This window comes from Salmo trutta, chromosome 30 (assembly GCF_901001165.1).
Source record: "Salmo trutta chromosome 30, fSalTru1.1, whole genome shotgun sequence".
Classification (NCBI taxonomy): domain Eukaryota; kingdom Metazoa; phylum Chordata; class Actinopteri; order Salmoniformes; family Salmonidae; genus Salmo; species Salmo trutta.
The window spans coordinates 3,713,523-3,731,499 of record NC_042986.1 but is presented as its reverse complement, the minus strand read 5'-3'; the positions used below and the strand labels follow the sequence as shown (position 1 = coordinate 3,731,499).

Sequence of the window (17,977 nt, the reverse complement as noted above, 5' to 3'; positions counted from 1 at the left end):
TACTTTTAAAATTATTTATTTACACTTAACCAGCATGGCTACCACAGCATTCTGCAGCAATACACCATCCCTTCTGGTAAGCACTAAGTCCCACTATCATTTGTTTTTCAACAGGACATTTTTTAAAATTTTTAAATTTGACCTTTATTTAACTAGGCAAGTCAGTTAAGAACAAATTCTTATTTTCAATGACAGCCTAGGAACAGTGGGCAGAACGACAGATTTGTACCTTGTCAGCTCGGGGATTCAATCTTGCAACCTTTCGGTTACTAGTCCAACGCTCTAACCACTAGGCGACGCCCAACACACCTCCGGGCTGTGAAACGGGCAATTTGACCAAGAAGGAGAGTGATGGAGTGCTGCATCAGATGACCTGGCCTACACAATCACCCGACCTCAACCCAATTGAGATGAGTTGAATCGCAGAATGAAGGAAAAGCAGCCAACAAGTGCTCAGCACATGTGGGAGCTCCTTCAGGACAGTTGGAAAAGCATTCCTTATGAAGCTGGTTGAGAGAATGCCAAGAGTGTGCAAAGCTGTCATCAAGGCTAAGGGTGGCTACTTTGAAGAATTTCAAATATAAAATATATTTTGTTTTGCTTTGCTTTTTTGTTGTTGTTGGTTACTACATGATTCCATATGTGTTATTTCATAGTTTTGATATCTTCTCTATAATTCTACAATGTCGAAAATAGTAAAAATGAAGAAAAGCCCTTGAATGAGTGGGTGTGTCCAAACTTTTGACTGGTACTGTACGTCACTTAAGTCTGAAATATAACAAAACCGTTTGACATAGAAACAAACACTGGATTTTCAGAGGGTTTTTGGAAATAATGTTGATTTAATTATAAAACTAAAAATATTAATAACATTCCACCCATGAAGCCACTAGAGGGCGATATGGGCATTTGACTGCAGGAAAGGGATACTGTGTACTAATCGTACTACATACTGTTTAGTAAAAACAAATACAGTAAGCAACAAATATCAGGATACTAGGCTCATCCTACTGAGAATGCCTCATCTAATGCACAATTGCGTTGATTCCCGCCATTTGTTCATTTTGGTACAGCGTGTCCCCTCAGCTGATTATCAGCTGTTGTCAAACACAAGTCGGTTTCCAAAGACAATTCTTTTCCTCAGTAGTGTGCAATGAAGTCTACTCGATGAAAAGCGAAATTAGTATGACATCCTGGCATTTAAAGCATACAACATTTCAGAAATGTCACATACTATAAAACAGGATTTTTTTCACATACACAAAATGCCTACTATTCAAAACGCAAGTCCTGGTGTGCTCTCTGTGTGTGTGCCATACCCACACATACTTTTTCATACACAAATGACACACTGCTGCGGTTCCAAGTAGGTGCTGAGCACGACATTATCCTTTCGGCAGGACTCACATCACACACACAGAGAGAACAGGGGTCCCCTATTAACCTAACCTCTGCTACATGCTGCAGGGTGCACCAGTTACATAATATATAGTGATCTATCTGAACAATGTGCACCATGACTAACCCTGACTCCAACCACTCTCCTCTGTGTGTGTGTGTGTGTGTGTGTGTGTGTGTGTGTGTGTGTGTGTGTGTGTGTGTGTGTGTGTGTGTGTGTGTGTGTGTCAGGCGGAACAATGAGGTCACCCACATTAAGATCCAGAACTCAGGGGACTACTACGACCTGTATGGAGGGGAGAAGTTTGCTACGCTAGCAGAGCTGGTGCAGTACTACACAGAGCAGCACGACCTCCTCAGAGAGAGGAACGGAGACGTCATCGAGCTCAAGTACCCACTCAACTGTAAGGACCCAACCTCCGAGAGGTACGTACACACACGCACGCACAGGCACATGCATGCACACACATGGCTGCACACACACACACACACACAATTAAAACAACCACAGACACAGCATTTACAATAAAATGCACACACACACACAGAGACCCTGTTATAATCTTCAAACATATCTGTGCTGGCATTTCTGTCTCTACACATTGTAACGTACAGTGTATCAGTTTGTATCTAGTTCCAAAAACAATGTGTGATCCCTGTTGAGGATGGTTGGTCAATGAAACACCAGCTGAGTGCTCTTGCCGGAACCACCAAAACATTTACATGAAGCACACAAACACACACAATTCAGATTTCTTTGTAAACATCATCACGTGCAAACTCACACATTCAGAAACACCCACATTTTCCCATTTCTTATGTAAACAATTACACGTAAACGGCAGGGTTGGGGTGATTTCCATTTCCCAATTCTTCATTGCTTTTTAATAGTATTAGTATTTTCAAACATAATAGCCATAAATTGTCTACCGATCTACACTAGGTGGTACCACGGGCACCTCTCTGGGCGCGACGCTGAGAAGCTGCTCATGGACAAGGGCAAGCCTGGCAGTTTCCTGGTACGGGAGAGCCAGAGCAAACCAGGTGACTTTGTGCTCTCTGTCCTCACCAACGAGGAGAAGCACGAGAACGTAGACCGCAAGACCAAGGTCACCCATGTCATGATTCGCTACCAGGTGAGACCAGCTAGGGCCTTTACATATACAGTGGGGTCTGAAATGATTGACATCCTTAATAAAGATGAGCAAAAAAAATAACTGTGTATAAATAATGTGTAACTGTGTATAAATAACTACTGAGCTATATTGTATGCTCAACATTTTTTGAAGTTCTACTATTGTATACTAATACAATTGCTCAAAGAAATAGATTTTGTTTAACAAGTAATACTTTTTTTCTCAAAGGTAGGGGTCAAAATGATTGACACCCCTGTTTTCAATACCTTTCAATAACGTCCCAATGTGAGGATAACGGCACTGAGCCTTTTTCTAAAATGTTTTATGAGTTGTACACATTCAGAGGTATTTTAGACTATTCCTCTATACAGAATCCTTCCAGATCCTTGATGTCCTTCATCTGCACTTATGGATTGCCCTCTTCAATTCAAACCACAGGTGTCTGAGATGGCCATTGCAAAAAAAGATATATTTTGTGGCCAATTAACAATTTCTTTGTTTATTTTGATGTGTGCTTGGCGTTATTGTCTTGCTGGAAGATCCACTTGCGGCCAAGCTTCAGCTTCCTGGCAGAGTCAACCAGGTTTTTGGCAGAAATGTTCTGGTACTGGGTAAAGTTCATGGTGCCGTTGACCTTAGCAAGAGCCCCAGGACCAGTGGATGGAAATTGCCCCATAACGTTAAAGATCCACCACCATACTTTACAGTAGGTATGGGGTTCTTTTCTGCTTATGCATTCTCATTTCGACGCCAAACCCACCCCTGGTGTGAGTGGCCAAAGAGCTCTATTTTCATGTCATCTGACCAAAGCACCGGTGCCAATGCATTTTAGCAAACCCCAGGCGTTTTTATATTTGTTGGATGACATGAAAAAAGAGCTCTTTGGCCACTCACACCAGTGGTGGGTTTGGCATCGAAATGAGAATGCATGAGCAGAAAATAACACCAAATATAGTGGTGGATCTTAGATGTTAGGATAATTAACGTAGCAGGTTAGGAGAATTAGGTTAAAGTTAGGAAGAGGGTTAGGGTTAGCCAAAATGCTCCCCAATGCAACTCAAACATGCATCTTTTGACAAACATTAGTTTTTGTGTGTTTCCAGCAGGATGGGAAGTATGACGTGGGTGGAGGAGAGAGGTTTGACACGCTGGCTGACCTGGTGGATCACTACAAGAAGAACCCCATGGTGGAGAAGAGTGGAATTGTTGTTCACCTCAAACAGGTGAGAGATTGAACCAGTGCATTCAGACAGCTGCACATGAAACAATGTTGTACTGCCATTTTTATGTTCTACTCTGATAAAACCAGATGTGTTAAGTATATTAATTATGTGTCATTCCAAGTATGGGTAAGCTGCAAATTCTATATTAGTAATATAATTTAATGTGAATATATGGATATGATAATCCATGGAGTTAATGTTTTGCTCTTCCCTTTCCCAACGGAAGCCGTTCAATGCCACCAGGATAAATGCAGCCAACATTGAGAACAGAGTGAAGGAACTAAACAAAGTGGCAGACAACTCAGAGAAGCCCAAACAGGGATTCTGGGAAGAGTTTGAGGTACGAGAGTGGTGGTATCGTCATCACCGCCAGTGTATTTAAATGATTGATTGTAAATCACACCTCATATTCCAAAACATGAAAGTCAAGATCAAGATAATTTTTATTTTTATTTTTTTTATTTCACCTTTATTTAACCATGTCGGCTAGTTGAGAACAAGTTCTCATTTACAACTGCGACCTGGCCAAGATAAAGCAAAGTGTGACACAAACAAAACAGTTACACATGGAATAAACAAACGTACAGTTAATAACACAATGGAAAAGTCGATATACAGTGTGTGCAAATGTAGTAAGATTAGGGAGGTAAGGCAATAAATAGGCCATAGTGGCGAAATAATTGCAATTTAGCAATTAAACACTGGAGTGGTAGATGTGCAGAAGATGAATGTGCAAGTAGAGGTACTGGGGTGCAAAGGAGCAAAAAAATGAATAACAATATGGGGATGAGGTAGTTGGGTGGACTATTTACAGATGGGCTATGTACAGGTGCAATGATCGGTAAGCTGCTCTGACAGCTGATGCTTAAAGTTAGTGAGGGAGATATGTCTCCATCTTCAGTGATTTTTGCAATTCGTTCCAGTCATTGGCAGCAGAGAACTGGAAAGAAAGGCGAGCAAAGGAGGAGTTGGCTTTGGGGGTGACCAGTGAACTATACCTGCTGGAGCTCGTGCTATGGGTGGGTGCTGCTATGGTGACCGGTGAGCTGCGATAAGGCGGGGCTTTACCTAGCAAAGACTTATAGATGACTTGGAGCCAGTGGCTGGCAACAAATATGAAACGAGGGCCAGCCAACGAGAGCATACAGGTCGCAGTGGTGGGTAGTATATGGGGCTTTGGTGACAAAACGGATGACACTGTGATAGACTGCATCCAATTTGCTGAGTAGATTGTTGGAGGCTATTTTGTAAATGACATCGCCAAAGTCAAGGATCGGTAGGATAGTCAGTTTTACAAGGGTATGTTTGGCAGAATGAGTGAAGGATGCTTTGTTGCGAAATAGGAGGCCGATTCTAGATTTAATTTTGGATTGGAGATGCTTAATGTGAATCTGGAAGGAGAGTTTACAGTCTAACCAGACACCTAGGTATTTGTAGTTGTCCATATATTATAAGTCAGAACCGTCCAGAGTAGTGATGCTAGACGGGCGGGCGGGTGCGGGCAGCGATCGGTTGAAGAGCATGCATTTAGTTTTGCTAGCGTTTAAGAGCAGTTGGAGGTCATGGAAGGAGTGTTGTATGGCAATGAAGCTCGTCTGGAGGATGTAAATCCAGTATGTTTGAGGCTTTTCCTGAAGGACAACACACAGCACATTATTGTTAACTCTAAGATGGACACCACTAGTTCCTGTCATAGTCTGGTTATCGGCCCTGATCAAAGGTGCACTATATCTTGGCACATATGGTGCCATTTGGGATACCTGGGTCTAAGGGATTTTTTATGGCTCAGATTAGACTCTTCTCTCCAAAATGACTTCCTAGGCTTTGGTCAAAAGCATTGCACTAGATTGCCAATAGGAAATGCCATTTCAGATACTGCCTCTGACTGACTTTTTTGTGTCTTCTTTCTCTCACCTTGTTCTCTTCTCTCTTCTTCCAGGTGCTACAGCAGCAGGAGTGTAAGCTCCTCTACCCTAGGAAAGAAGGGCAGAGAGCAGAGAACAAGAGTAAAAACAGATACAAGAACATCCTCCCTTGTGAGTGAGATATCAACTTGAACCTCCTGTCTACAAAACCTCCCTGTGTGTGTGACCAATGACCGTAATCCCGGTCTATCTGTGTTCCAGTTGACACCACACGGGTGGAGATCAGGGAAGCAGACACAGATGTGCCTGGCTCCGACTACATCAATGCCAACTACATCAGAGTGAGTTCTGGAAACGGCCTGGAGATGAAGAACCAAGAATGTAGTTATGCACTTCATAGCTGAGTGGAATAATTGCACTAAGGGGCGAATCCTAACTTCCATTTAAATCAAATTTTCCCTTAGTCTCCCATTGACATCAATGCATGACTAATTCTGCTAATCGACTGTTACACTAGTGTATACACCCTTATGTTATACTTGGGAAACTGTTTCAATAGCTAGGGCTGACAGTGAGGACTTGTGACGAGCAGAATCAACAACCTCTGCATAATCAAAACAGTTGCTTTGTGAGAAGGTGTTAAAGTTCACAGTTAGCTATTTTTATATAAATGCAAGCTGAAAAGTACCAGTGGCCTGGCTTTGACCCCCAGTAAGACACGGGTGCCGGCCCGAGTAGAAAAGTGAACATTTGGCTTGAATTTGATTTGCCCCTTACACCAAATCAAATTTATTTGTCACATACACATGGTTAGCAGGTGTTAATGCAAGTGTAGCGAAATGCTTGTGCTTCTAGTTCCGACCATGCAGTAATATCTAACAAGTAATCTACCAATTCCACAACAACTACCTTGTACACACAAGTGTAAAGGAATGAATACGAATATGTACATAAAAATATATAAATGAGTGATGGCCGAACGGCATAGGCAAGATGTAATAGATGGTATGGAGTACAGTATATACATATGAGATGAGTATTGTAGGGTATGACAACATATAAAGCAGCATTGTTTAAGGTGGCTAGTGATACATTACATCAGGATGGCAAGATGCAGTAGATGGTATAGAGTACAGTATATACATATGAGATGAGTAATGTAGGTTATGAAAACATTATATAAAGTGGCATTGTTTAAAGTGGCTAGTGATACATTACATCAAGATGGCAAGATGCAGTAGATGGTATGGCGTACAGTATATACATGTGAGATGAATAATGTAGGTTATGTAAACATTATCTAATATAAATAATATAAAGTGGCAAGTGATAAATTGATTAAATCAATTTTCCCATTATTAAAGTGGCTTGAGTTGAGTCAGTATGTTGGCAGCAGCCACTTAATGTTAGTGATGACTGTTTAACAGTCTGATGGCCTTGAGATAGAAGCTGTTTTTCAGTCTCTCGGTTCCAGCTTTGATGCACCTGTACTGACCTCGCCTTCTGGATGTTAGCGGGGTGAACAGGCAGGGGCTCGGGTGGTTGCTGTCCTTGATGATCTTTTTGGCCTTCCTGTGACATCGGGTGGTGTAGGTGATGCGTTGTGCAGACCTCACTACCCTCTGGAGAGCCTGTGTCTGGTTTTCTCCAGACATAGCACTTTGCATTCAGGCCAAAGAGTTACATTTTTTTCTCATCAGACCAAAGGATCTTTTGCTTTGTGCTCTGTCTTTCACATGCCTTTTTACAAACTCCAGGCATGCTGTCATGTGCCTTTTTAGCAAGAGTGGCTTCTGTCTGGCCACTCTCCCATCAAGCCCAGATTGGTGAAGTGCTGTAGAGACTGTTGTCCGTCTGGCATGTTCTCCCAGATAAGTTATATGTTCAGCCAAAGAACTCTGTAGGTCTGTCAGTGGTCATGGGGTTTTTGGTCACCTCGTGACCAAGGACCTTCTTGCCTGGTTGCTCAGTTTGGTCAGACGGCCAGCTCTAGGCAGAGTCTTGGTAGTACCAAATGTTTTCCATTTCCCAATGATGGAGACCACTGTGGTCTTGTATAGTGTGTGGAAAGTTTACATTTTTTATACCCTTCCCCAGATATACAGTACGAGTCAAAAGTTTGGATACACCTAATCATTCCAGGGTTTTACTTTATTTGTACTATTTTCTACATTGTAGAATAATAGTGAAGACATCAAAACTATGAAATAACACATATGGAATCATGTAGTAACCAAAGTGTTGAACAAATCAAAATATATTTTAGATTCTTCAAAGTAGCCACCCTTTGCCTTGATGACAGCTTTGCATTCTCTCAACCAGCTTCATGAGGTAGTCACCTGGAATGCATTTCAATGAACAGGTTGCCTAGTTAAAAGTTAATTTGTGGAATTTCTTAACTTAATGCATTTGAGCCAATCAGTTGTGTTGTGACAAGATAGGGGTGGTATACAGAAGATGGCCCTATTTGGTAAAAGACCAAGTCCATATTATGGCAAGAACAGCTCAAATAAGCAAAGAGAAACAACAGTGTTACTTTAACCTCTATAGGACCGGCGGGACGAATTCGTCCCACCTACGTAACAGCCAGTTGAATCCTGTGGCGCGATTTTCAAAACCTTTGAAATGCTATTACTTCAATTTCTCAAACATATGACTATTTTACAGCTATTTAAAGACAAGACTCTCGTTAATCTAACCACACTGTCCGATTTCAAAAAGGCTTTACAACGAAAGCAAAACATTAGATTATGTCAGCAGAGTACACAGCCAGAAATAATCAGACACCCATTTTTCAAGCTAGCATATAATGTCACAAAAACCCAGAAGACAGCTAAATGCAGCACTAACCTTTGATGATCTTCATCAGATGACACACCTAGGACATTATGTTATACAATACATGCATGTTTTGTTCAATAAAGTTCATATTTATATCAAAAACCAGCTTTTTACATTAGCATGTGACGTTCAGAAAAAGCATACCCCCGACAAACTTCCGGGGAATTTACTAACAATTTACTAAATTACTCACGATAAACGTTCACAAAAAGCATAACAATTATTTTAAGAATTATAGATACATTACTCCTCTATGTACTCGATATGTCCGATTTTAAAATAGCTTTTCGGATGAAGCACATTTTGCAATATTCTGAGTAGATAGCCCGGCATCACAGGGCTAGCTATTTAGACACCCGGCAAGTTTAGCCTTCACCAAAATCACATTTACTATAACAAAAATGGTCTTACCTTTCCTGTTCTTCGTCAGAATGCACTCCCAGGACTTCTACTTCAATAACAAATGTAGGTTTGGTCACAAATAATCCATAGTTATGTTCCATCAGCGACGTTTTGTTCGTGCGTTCTAGACACTATCCCAATGGTAAATAACGGTCGTGCGCACGGCACATTTCGTTACAAAAGATTTCTAAATATTTCATTACCGTACTTCGAAGCATGTCAACCGCTGTTTAAAATCAATTTTTATGCCATTATTCTCGTAAAAAAACGATAATATTCCGACCGGGAATCTGCAATTAGCTAAATAGCCGAAGGAAAATACTGCACGGGTTCGAATCGGGCACGCGCCTAATTCCATTGTCCTCTGATGGGCCATTTGGAAAAGGCGATAATGTGTTTCAGCCTGAGGCTGCCTCGTCATCGTTCAGGTTTTTCCCGGGCTCTGAGAGCCTATTGGAGCCGTAGGAAGTGTCACGTTACAGCTAAGATCCTGACTCTTCAATAAACAGAAGCAAGAACAACAACACCTTGTCAGACAGGCCACTTCCTGCATGAAATCTTCTCAGGTTTTTGCCTGCCATAGGAGTTCTGTTATACTCACAGACACCATTCAAACAGTTTTAGAAACTTTAGGGTGTTTTCTATCCAAAGCCAATAATTATATGCATATTCTAGTTACTGGGCAGGAGTCGTAACCAGATTAAATCGGGTACGTTTTTTATCCAGATGTGAAAATACTGCCCCCTAGCCCAAAGAAGTTTTAAGACATGAAGGTCAGTCAATCTGGAACATTACAACTTAGATTTTTTTTCGCAAGTTCAGTCGCAAAAACTATCAGCGCTATAATGAAACTGGCTCTCATGAGGACCTTCACAGGAAAGGAAGACCCAGAGTTACCTCTGCTGCAGAGGATAAGTTCACAGAGTTACCAGCCTCAGAAATTGCAACCCAAATAAATGCTTCACAGAGTTCAAGTAACATACACATCTCAAAATCAACTGTTCAGAGGAGACTGTGTGAATCAGGCCTTTATGGTCAAATTGCTGCAATGAAACCACTACTAAAGGACACCAATATGAAGAAGAGACTTGCTTGGGCCAAGAAACACGAGCAATGAACATTAGACTGGTGGAAATCTGTCCTTTGGTCTGATGAGTCCAAATTTGAGATGTTTGGTTCCAACCGCTGTGTCTTTGTGAGATGCAGAGTAGGTGAACGGATGATCTCTGCATGTGTGGTTCCCACCGTGAAGCATGGAGGAGGTGTGATGGCGTGGGGGTGCTTTGCTGTTGACACTGTCTGTGATTTTATTTAGAAGTCAAGGCACACTTAACCAGCATGGCAACCACCGCATTCTGCAGCGATATGCCATCCCATCTGGGTTGAGCTTAGTGGGACTATCATTTGTTTTTCAACAGGACAATGACCCAAAACACCTCCAGGCTGTGTAAGGGCTATTTTACCAAGAATGAGAGTGATGGAGTGCTGCATCAGATAACCTGGCCTCCACAATCCCCCGACCTCAACTCAACTGAGATGGTTTGGGATGATTTAGACCGCAGAGTGAAGGAAAAGCAGCCAACAAGTGCTCAGCATATGTGCGAACTCCTTCAAGACTGTTGGAAAAACATTCCAGGTGAGACTGATTGAGAGAATGCCAAGAGTGTGCAAAGCTGTCAAGGCAAAGGGTGGCTACTTTGAAGAATCTCAAATATAAAATAAATTTTGTTTAACACTTTTTTTTGGTTACTACATGATTCCATGTGTTATTTCATAGCTTTGATGTCTTCGGTATTATTCTATAATGTAGAAAATAGTACAAATAAAGTAAAACCCTTGAATGAGGTAGGTGTGTCCAAACTTTTGACTGGTATTGTATGCCTCAACACAATTCTCTCAGATCTCTACGGAGAGTTCCTTGCACTGCATGGTATAATGTCTGCTCTGACATGCACTGTCAACTGTGGGACCTTATAGAGATAGGTGTTTCTTTTTAAATCTTGTCCAAACAATTGAATTGGCCACAGGTGGACTCCTATCAAGTTGTAGTGACATCTCAAGGATGATCAAAGGAAATTGGATGCACCTGAGCTCAATTTGGAGTGTCTTATCAAAGGGTGTGAATACTTACTGTATTGTGTACCCCATAATGTCTCTAGTGATGGACCCATACATATTGTCACAGTTAGGCCCCAAAGTTTTGGCCTGTTCCCATACTGTAGCCTATGTGCTGTCGTAGCCAACTATTCTATGTTTGGCATGAAAATGAACTAACACAGTGAGGAGTTGGTTAAAGCACAAACAGACTGAACCACCACCAGGTTACCAATGTTCATCTGTTCCTCATGAATGAAGACATGAAATTAATGAAGTACTGTATGTTTCTCTCGCCCAGAGTATGCATGAAGAGGGCCGCCACGTGGAGGAGGGCAAGGTGTTCATCGCCACCCAGGGCTGCCTTCAGAACACGGTGGTGGACTTCTGGAAGATGGTCTACCAGGAAAACACACACGTCATTGTCATGACCACCAAGGAGATGGAGAGAGGACGGGTGAGGGCATAGAAGTAGAATTACTGGGTCCAAAGTCTGGTCCAGTGATAATGATATCTATGGAACCACATACATTCCCCCATGGTGGGGATCCCAGTTTGCTCTTTCAACAAATACATTAAAAAAAAGTTTGGACATTCAGAATTTAAATAAGAGGGGAAGGGGGAAAAATAAGTAAATGTATTAGAACAGGCATTCCTATTAAGTCCATGTCATGTAATACTATTTCTAAGGATGAAAGTCTCCCACTGACACCATCTCTGTTTAGAAGGACATCAGTGGATGGGTTGCACGTATGGACAGATAGACGCTTATCAGAGCTGAACTTCAGGAGGCTAGCAATACATTGTTTGGCGTTCATAGCGACGATGTCTTCAGTATTATTCTATAATGTATAAAATAGTACAAATAAGCGTTCATAGTGACGTCGCTTTTTGATCCTTCGATGTCGGCTCTTCCTATCATTGTGAAGCAGAATTCACCAAGCGTTGGATTGTTCACCCACCAATAGGGAACGTGAGCTGGGTTTAGACCGTCGTGAGACCGGGTAGTTTTACCCTACTGATGATGTGTTGTTGCAATCCTCCAATCCAAAACAGGCGTTGCCACTAATCTCCGGGATGACCAGGATAGTATGACAGCTAAACTGGTTGTAAAACTGCTTGAGAAAAAAGCGGGGCCATCTAGATTGTGTAATGCTCCACTTTTCCCTCGACAGAACAAGTGTGTGCGTTACTGGCCCGACTTCAACGCCACTAAGGAGTTTGGGAAAGTGAGTGTGAAGAACGTGGAGGAGTGTCCGGCTCAGGACTACATCCTAAGGGAATTGGAGGTGACGCGTTTGGACAGGGTAAGACAGCCCCCTGTAGTGACCACATACATTTAAGGAGGATCTTTATAAAATTGGTACAGTTAGCACAGTATATTTCATCTTAACAAAGTCCACTTGTGATGGGGTGGTTGGTTGAGGTTGATTTCTGGTTGTATAAATGAATATGTAATTAACAGGCCCGACCTCCGCGTAGGCCATTTCTGAGTGACCACCGTAAAATTTGAGTAATGCACTACTTTGCCAAGCTCAACGTGCAAATCGCCCCTCCACCCACTTCGCTTCCCTTCATTGAATGGGGGTGCCGTGTTTCATTGCCCCAACGCGTTCAAAGGACGGCTGACTGAAAATTCATATACGGATTGACCATGTCTCCACAGCCAAAGTTATATGCTGAAGGACCCTAGTATTGTAAGTATAACCAGAGATACTGGAATATAATGACCTCTCTGGTATAATTTAGCTAACGATTTTAAATTATGTTATGTAGCTTGGTAGCTATCTTGTGATGAAGCGAGGCAGGCTAGCTAAAGTTTTAGTTAACGTTAGAGTAGCTAGCTAATTACCTCATTACAACATAGTTAGGTCGTAACTCTTACTAGTTTATTGTGTATTGTCTGGATATTGTTGGTTATGTCACGTTATCATTTGATAATGTTAGCGAGGAAGGCTAGCTAGCTAATGTTAGCCTACAAGTCGGATTTGCAATTCAGTTCGTAGCACATATAGCACAAGTGTATTCTGTATTGTCTAGGGCAAACTAAATAATGAATGCAGCTGTGGTGGTAGCTAACTCGTGTCTGAGTTTGACATGAGTTAGCTGCAGTGAATTTGGAGCAACAACCCGTAATGGCATCATTGGCCTAAATCTAATCCAATCTGGGAGCTACAGTCAGTCTACATCTGTAAAGCATAGAGTTAGGGGTTTCCACTAGTTACCACAGCCACAAAGTCAAAATTGACTATTGTAACAATTACTAAAAACAAAAATGAACTTAATGTAAGGTTAGGCATAAGCCGGTTGACATTGTTCGTCCAAATATATATTCTTAATTATATTCCTTTACTTTAGATGTGTGTGTTGTGAAATTGTTAGATATTACTGTACTGTTGGTTGGAGTTAAAAACACACGCATTTCGCTACACCAGCAATAACATCTGCTAAACACGTGTATGTGACCAATACATTTAGATTTTGAGGTTCGCAGTGTGGTTAGGTTAAGAGAAATTGTAGAAATAGGCAGAGTTTATGACTTTGTGGCTGTGTTAACTAGTGACAACCTATAACTAAATTGACCCAAGTTACTGCCCTGATGACACAGACGGCTTCATCAACAACGTGTTATGTGGAAAGTTTTATTAAAACATACCGTTTGATAAACTAGTAGGTTAATTACCCAGCCAAGCAGATACAAATAGTACAGTCATTTTGGTTAAGTGCATTATCAAAAAGCGTTGTCCTTTATAACAAAATGCTATTTACCACTTGGCTGTCTATTGTATCACCCTGTCACAGGCCCTCCGAGTCAACACCACCTCATAAGATGAGGAAGTACGTTGTTTATGAGGATTGCCTGCTGCAGTTGTTTGAGAGATTTCCAGTTTGCAGCAGAGCATGCAACATAGAGAAGACCAGCAAGGGGACCCTCAGCATCACACAGACATGCCCTCGCTGTGAGCATTCCTATAAATTGAGCAGGGAGAACACTTGAATCAGGTTGGTGACATTTTACCTGGTCAAAGGTCAAAACCGTTTCGAGTTTTGTCCCAATTCACCTTCATAACTTAGCCTCGTGGAACCAGCCTGATCGATGCGTTTACAATTCGATTTCACTTCACATATCATGATATCTGAAGTGAAATAGAAAGGTGAATACAGCGATCAGATTGGTTCTACCATGCTAATCATAACCACCATTGATAATCTAATCAGTGCTCTGTATGTTTGTGACCGACCAGGATCTCATCAATGCTGCGATGCCCATCAATGGGACACTGGCAAAGACCTTAATTCTTGCCTCCTCGCCAATGGTCGTCGATGGGGAGACAAGAATTAGGTAGGTTTAGTATGACCTGTTCAAACTTCAACATAGTATATGTGTGTTAGGATAGGTGATATCTGACAAACTAAGGTTGGTAATAGAACAGTGACTCTATGTATGTTTAAAATCTTTAAAAGATTTAGATGCACTATTGTAAAGTGGTTGTTCGACTGGATATTATAGGTGAATGCACCAATTTGTAAGTCGCTCTGGATAAGAGCGTCTGCTAAATGACTTAAATGTAAAATGTAAATGTATGTGTTCACAGAAACATGTATGGAGCCAGCACATGGAGACTTGCAAGATGATGTGATGAAAACTGACTGATGTCTCTAAATGGACCTGGCACTCTGCATACATTTTTTACTAGACAACTTTTACTTGTATTGTCTTTTTTTAATTATTGGGTTGACTGGTATCAGTCAATATGGGGAGGGAGAAACCCTACATATTCTGCACCAGGATCAAGCAACTCCTGTTGTATACGGGACACCACACAGGAAGGTACTCTGACATGTTTGCCAAGGTAGTCCCATTACTACCAGACAAAATGTGCCGATAGGCTGTATCGGCTGGGAAAGACAATGAAAGGTGTATTTTGTTATACTGTATTTGCAAAACACTGCTTATATTGTATTATTTAAAGGGTTGTTTATTCTACATGGATCTGTAACTACATTTGAAAGTTGTTAAAACACTTTGTTTAGAATATCTACATAAATTCAACAATTGCATTCTTCTCATTTTACTCTGAAGGCTACTGACCTATTGAATGCTTCCTCCGGCATCTCCTCATACATCTGCCTGTAGTCATTGAACTCTAGCTGCCGGGGTTCGTTTGTGGTTATTGAGTGTGGGGAACAGCGCATGCAAGGTTCTGACAGATGGGTGTGTCTTGGTGGTGGCAAGGACACACTCAAGAAACACCCCAAATCACATTTGGTTTCTGATATGGCCGCCAGCATTTCTTGAGGAGCATGCCAAAAAAAACAAGGCCAGATCAGCAGGTGCAGTTCCTTTTTCTGCATCGTGTCATAAGGGCCCGATTCAGACATAGGAAATGTACCCCATTCCTATGCACTTCTCAGTAGTTGGTATTCACACTTGTAACCAGGTTTGCTTGTGTGGCACCATTGCGTGCACTGAATACATTTAATTCAACCCCAGAAAACACCCAATGGGTGGCCTACCTATTTGAACAGGAAGTTTTTGTTGGCCCTAGCCTCATGGGGGCCCTAAGCAAAATGTTGTTTGGGATGGCCCCCCCCCACCTTGCGAGCAAAACATTTTAGCAACCCTTTTGACAGCAGTGAGGTGTGTGTGTTTATATATGTGTGTTTATATATATTTTTTACATTTCCTGCAATTCTACACTTTGTCATGGGGTGTAGAGAATGTGGCAGTCTTAAAGCAAGTTTGCTGCAATTTTGCACATTTTGCTATAGAGCAGTTTTACAGTGAATGTTTGCCGTTTCTAATATGATATGAAAGTGACTAACAAAATAAATGGGGGCCACCCGGTCGGTAATTCAACCACAATTACTACAATTTTAGATAGCTGGCTAAACTAATTTGCCAATTAAAACATATTTAGCGGGTGTGGGTGAGTGAGTGTCAGAGACTGACATAACAAGAGAAACTGCTGACGCACAACCACATTTTGAAGTAGAAGCTTGTGTATTCTATTATTCTAATTCTCAACACTAATTTGAGACCCCGACTGAGTTAATAAAATTATAAATACAGTGAGCTCAAAGTAAATACAGTGAGCTCCAAAAGTATTGGGCCAGTGATACACTATCAAGCTTGTGACTATTAATTGGTTGGATGTGTTTGCTGTTTTTGTTTCAGATTATTTTGTGCCATAGAAATTAATGGTAAATGTCACTTTTATTGTAAATAAGAATAGAATACGTTTCTAAACACTTCTACATTAATGTGGATGTTGACATGATTACGGATAATCCTGAATGAATTGTGTATAATGAGGGAGAAAGTTAGACTCCAAATATCATACCCCCAAAAATTCTACCCTCACCTGTTATTGTCAGAGTGAGATGTTAGCATGTCTTGGGGGTATGATGTTTGTAACTTTCTCACTCAACAATATTCATGATTCATTCAGGATTGTCTGTAATCATGGTAGCATCCACATTTAATTTAGAAGTGTTTTATTTACAGTTTCTATTGGGCACAAACTAATCTGAAACAACCAAAACAAACCAGCAAATGCATCCAACAAATTTGTAGTTACAAGCTTGATGTAGTTATCACGTGCTATGAATATTGGACCAAATACTTACATTGTTACTGCTTTAATACATATTTAAGTGAATATGTCCCAATACTTTTTGTCCCCTAAAATGGGGGGGGACTATGAACAAAAAGTTATTTAATTTCTAAAATGTTTACCCTGTATGGATGAGAATACCCTCAAATTAAAGCTGACAGTCTGCACTTTAACCTCAAGGTCATTGTATCATTTCAAATCCAAAGTGCTGGACTACAAAGCCAACTCAACAGCTGTCAAAGATGCTTCAACAAAGTACTGAGTAAAGGGTCTGAATAACTATGTAGATGTGATATTTCAGTTTATTTGTTATACATTTTCTAAAATGTCTAAACCTATTGTGTGTAGATTGATGAGGGAGGAAAACTAATCAATTTTAGAGTAAGGTTGTGTGGAAAAAGTTACGGAGTCTGAATACTTTCTGAATGCATTGTATATTTTGACTTAAATTTCAACATATTGATACAATCAGGTATGAAGGGAAGACCCAGATGCAGACCACGTTTAATATTTCAACAGGGGCAGGCAATAGACAGGTCAAGACAGGCAGGGTCAGAACCAGAGGTTGGGCAATGGTACCAGACGGCAGGCAGGGTCTGGGTAAGGCAGAGTGGTCAGGCAGGCGGGCTCAGAGTCAGGACAGGCAAGGGTCAAAACCGTGAGGGCAAGAAAAGAGAGACTATGAAAAGCAGTAGCTGAGACAACGCTGGTTGACTCGAACAAACAAGACAAACTGGCAACAGAGAACATAGGTATAAATACACAGGGGAAGATGGGTGACACCTGGAGGGGGTGGAGACAATCACAAAGACGGGTGAAACAGATCAGGGTGTGACAGTACCCACCCCCTCTCGGGGCGCCATCTGGCGTCTTACCTGATTGACCGGGGAGCCGTTGAAAGTCCGTGATGAGGCCTGGTTTCAGGATGTCCCTGGCGGGGGACCCAGCACCTCTTCTCCGGGCCATAACCCTCACAGTCAACCAGGTACTGGAACCCGCTACCCCGAGGTCCAACCTTCAGGAGATGCCTCACCGTGTAAGCCGGTTGGCAGTCGATGAGACGGGAGAGGGGTGGGCTTGGAAACAGGAGACAAAGGGCTGTGAGACATAGGTTTGACTCTGGACACATGAAAGGTGGAGTGTATACAAAGGGTACGGGGTAGTAGAAGATGAACATCAGAGGGACTAATCATTTTAGAGATGGGAAACGGGCCAATAAAGCGGGGGGAGAGTTTGCAGGATTCCACCCGGATGGGCAGATCCTGGGTGGAAATCCATACATTCTGCCCGAGACGATACCGGGGAGCCGGGGTCCGATTGTGATCCGCTTGTCATCGATACCTGGAGGTGGTCTTGAGGTACGACGACAGGCGGACAAACATCTGGGCAGAAGGTATGAC

The 17,977-nt window shown here is 41.7% G+C and overlaps 1 protein-coding gene and 1 long non-coding RNA gene across 5 annotated transcripts in view; both read left to right on the top strand.

Moving 5' to 3' along the window:
* The window catches only part of LOC115168968 (tyrosine-protein phosphatase non-receptor type 11-like), a 95,504-nt gene that overhangs the window by 51,586 nt on the left and 25,941 nt on the right, over window positions 1–17,977 (top strand). For 2 of the 4 annotated variants that reach the window (XM_029724543.1, XM_029724545.1), the window contains exons 3-10: window positions 1,630–1,824; window positions 2,342–2,534; window positions 3,641–3,757; window positions 3,984–4,097; window positions 5,697–5,793; window positions 5,884–5,963; window positions 11,261–11,416; window positions 12,135–12,266. In XM_029724543.1, the coding sequence (XP_029580403.1) occupies window positions 1,630–1,824; window positions 2,342–2,534; window positions 3,641–3,757; window positions 3,984–4,097; window positions 5,697–5,793; window positions 5,884–5,963; window positions 11,261–11,416; window positions 12,135–12,266 (1,084 nt within the window). Of the gene's footprint in view, window positions 1–1,629; window positions 1,825–2,341; window positions 2,535–3,637; window positions 3,758–3,983; window positions 4,098–5,696; window positions 5,794–5,883; window positions 5,964–11,260; window positions 11,417–12,134; window positions 12,267–17,977 lie in introns of all 4 variants that reach the window. The other 2 variants (XM_029724542.1, XM_029724544.1) reach the window with 1 other exon arrangement.
* LOC115168969 (uncharacterized) lies at window positions 13,360–16,750 on the top strand. The gene is made up of 3 exons (XR_003870781.1): window positions 13,360–13,962; window positions 14,205–14,302; window positions 14,556–16,750. It is a non-coding gene; the product is annotated as an uncharacterized LOC115168969 (long non-coding RNA).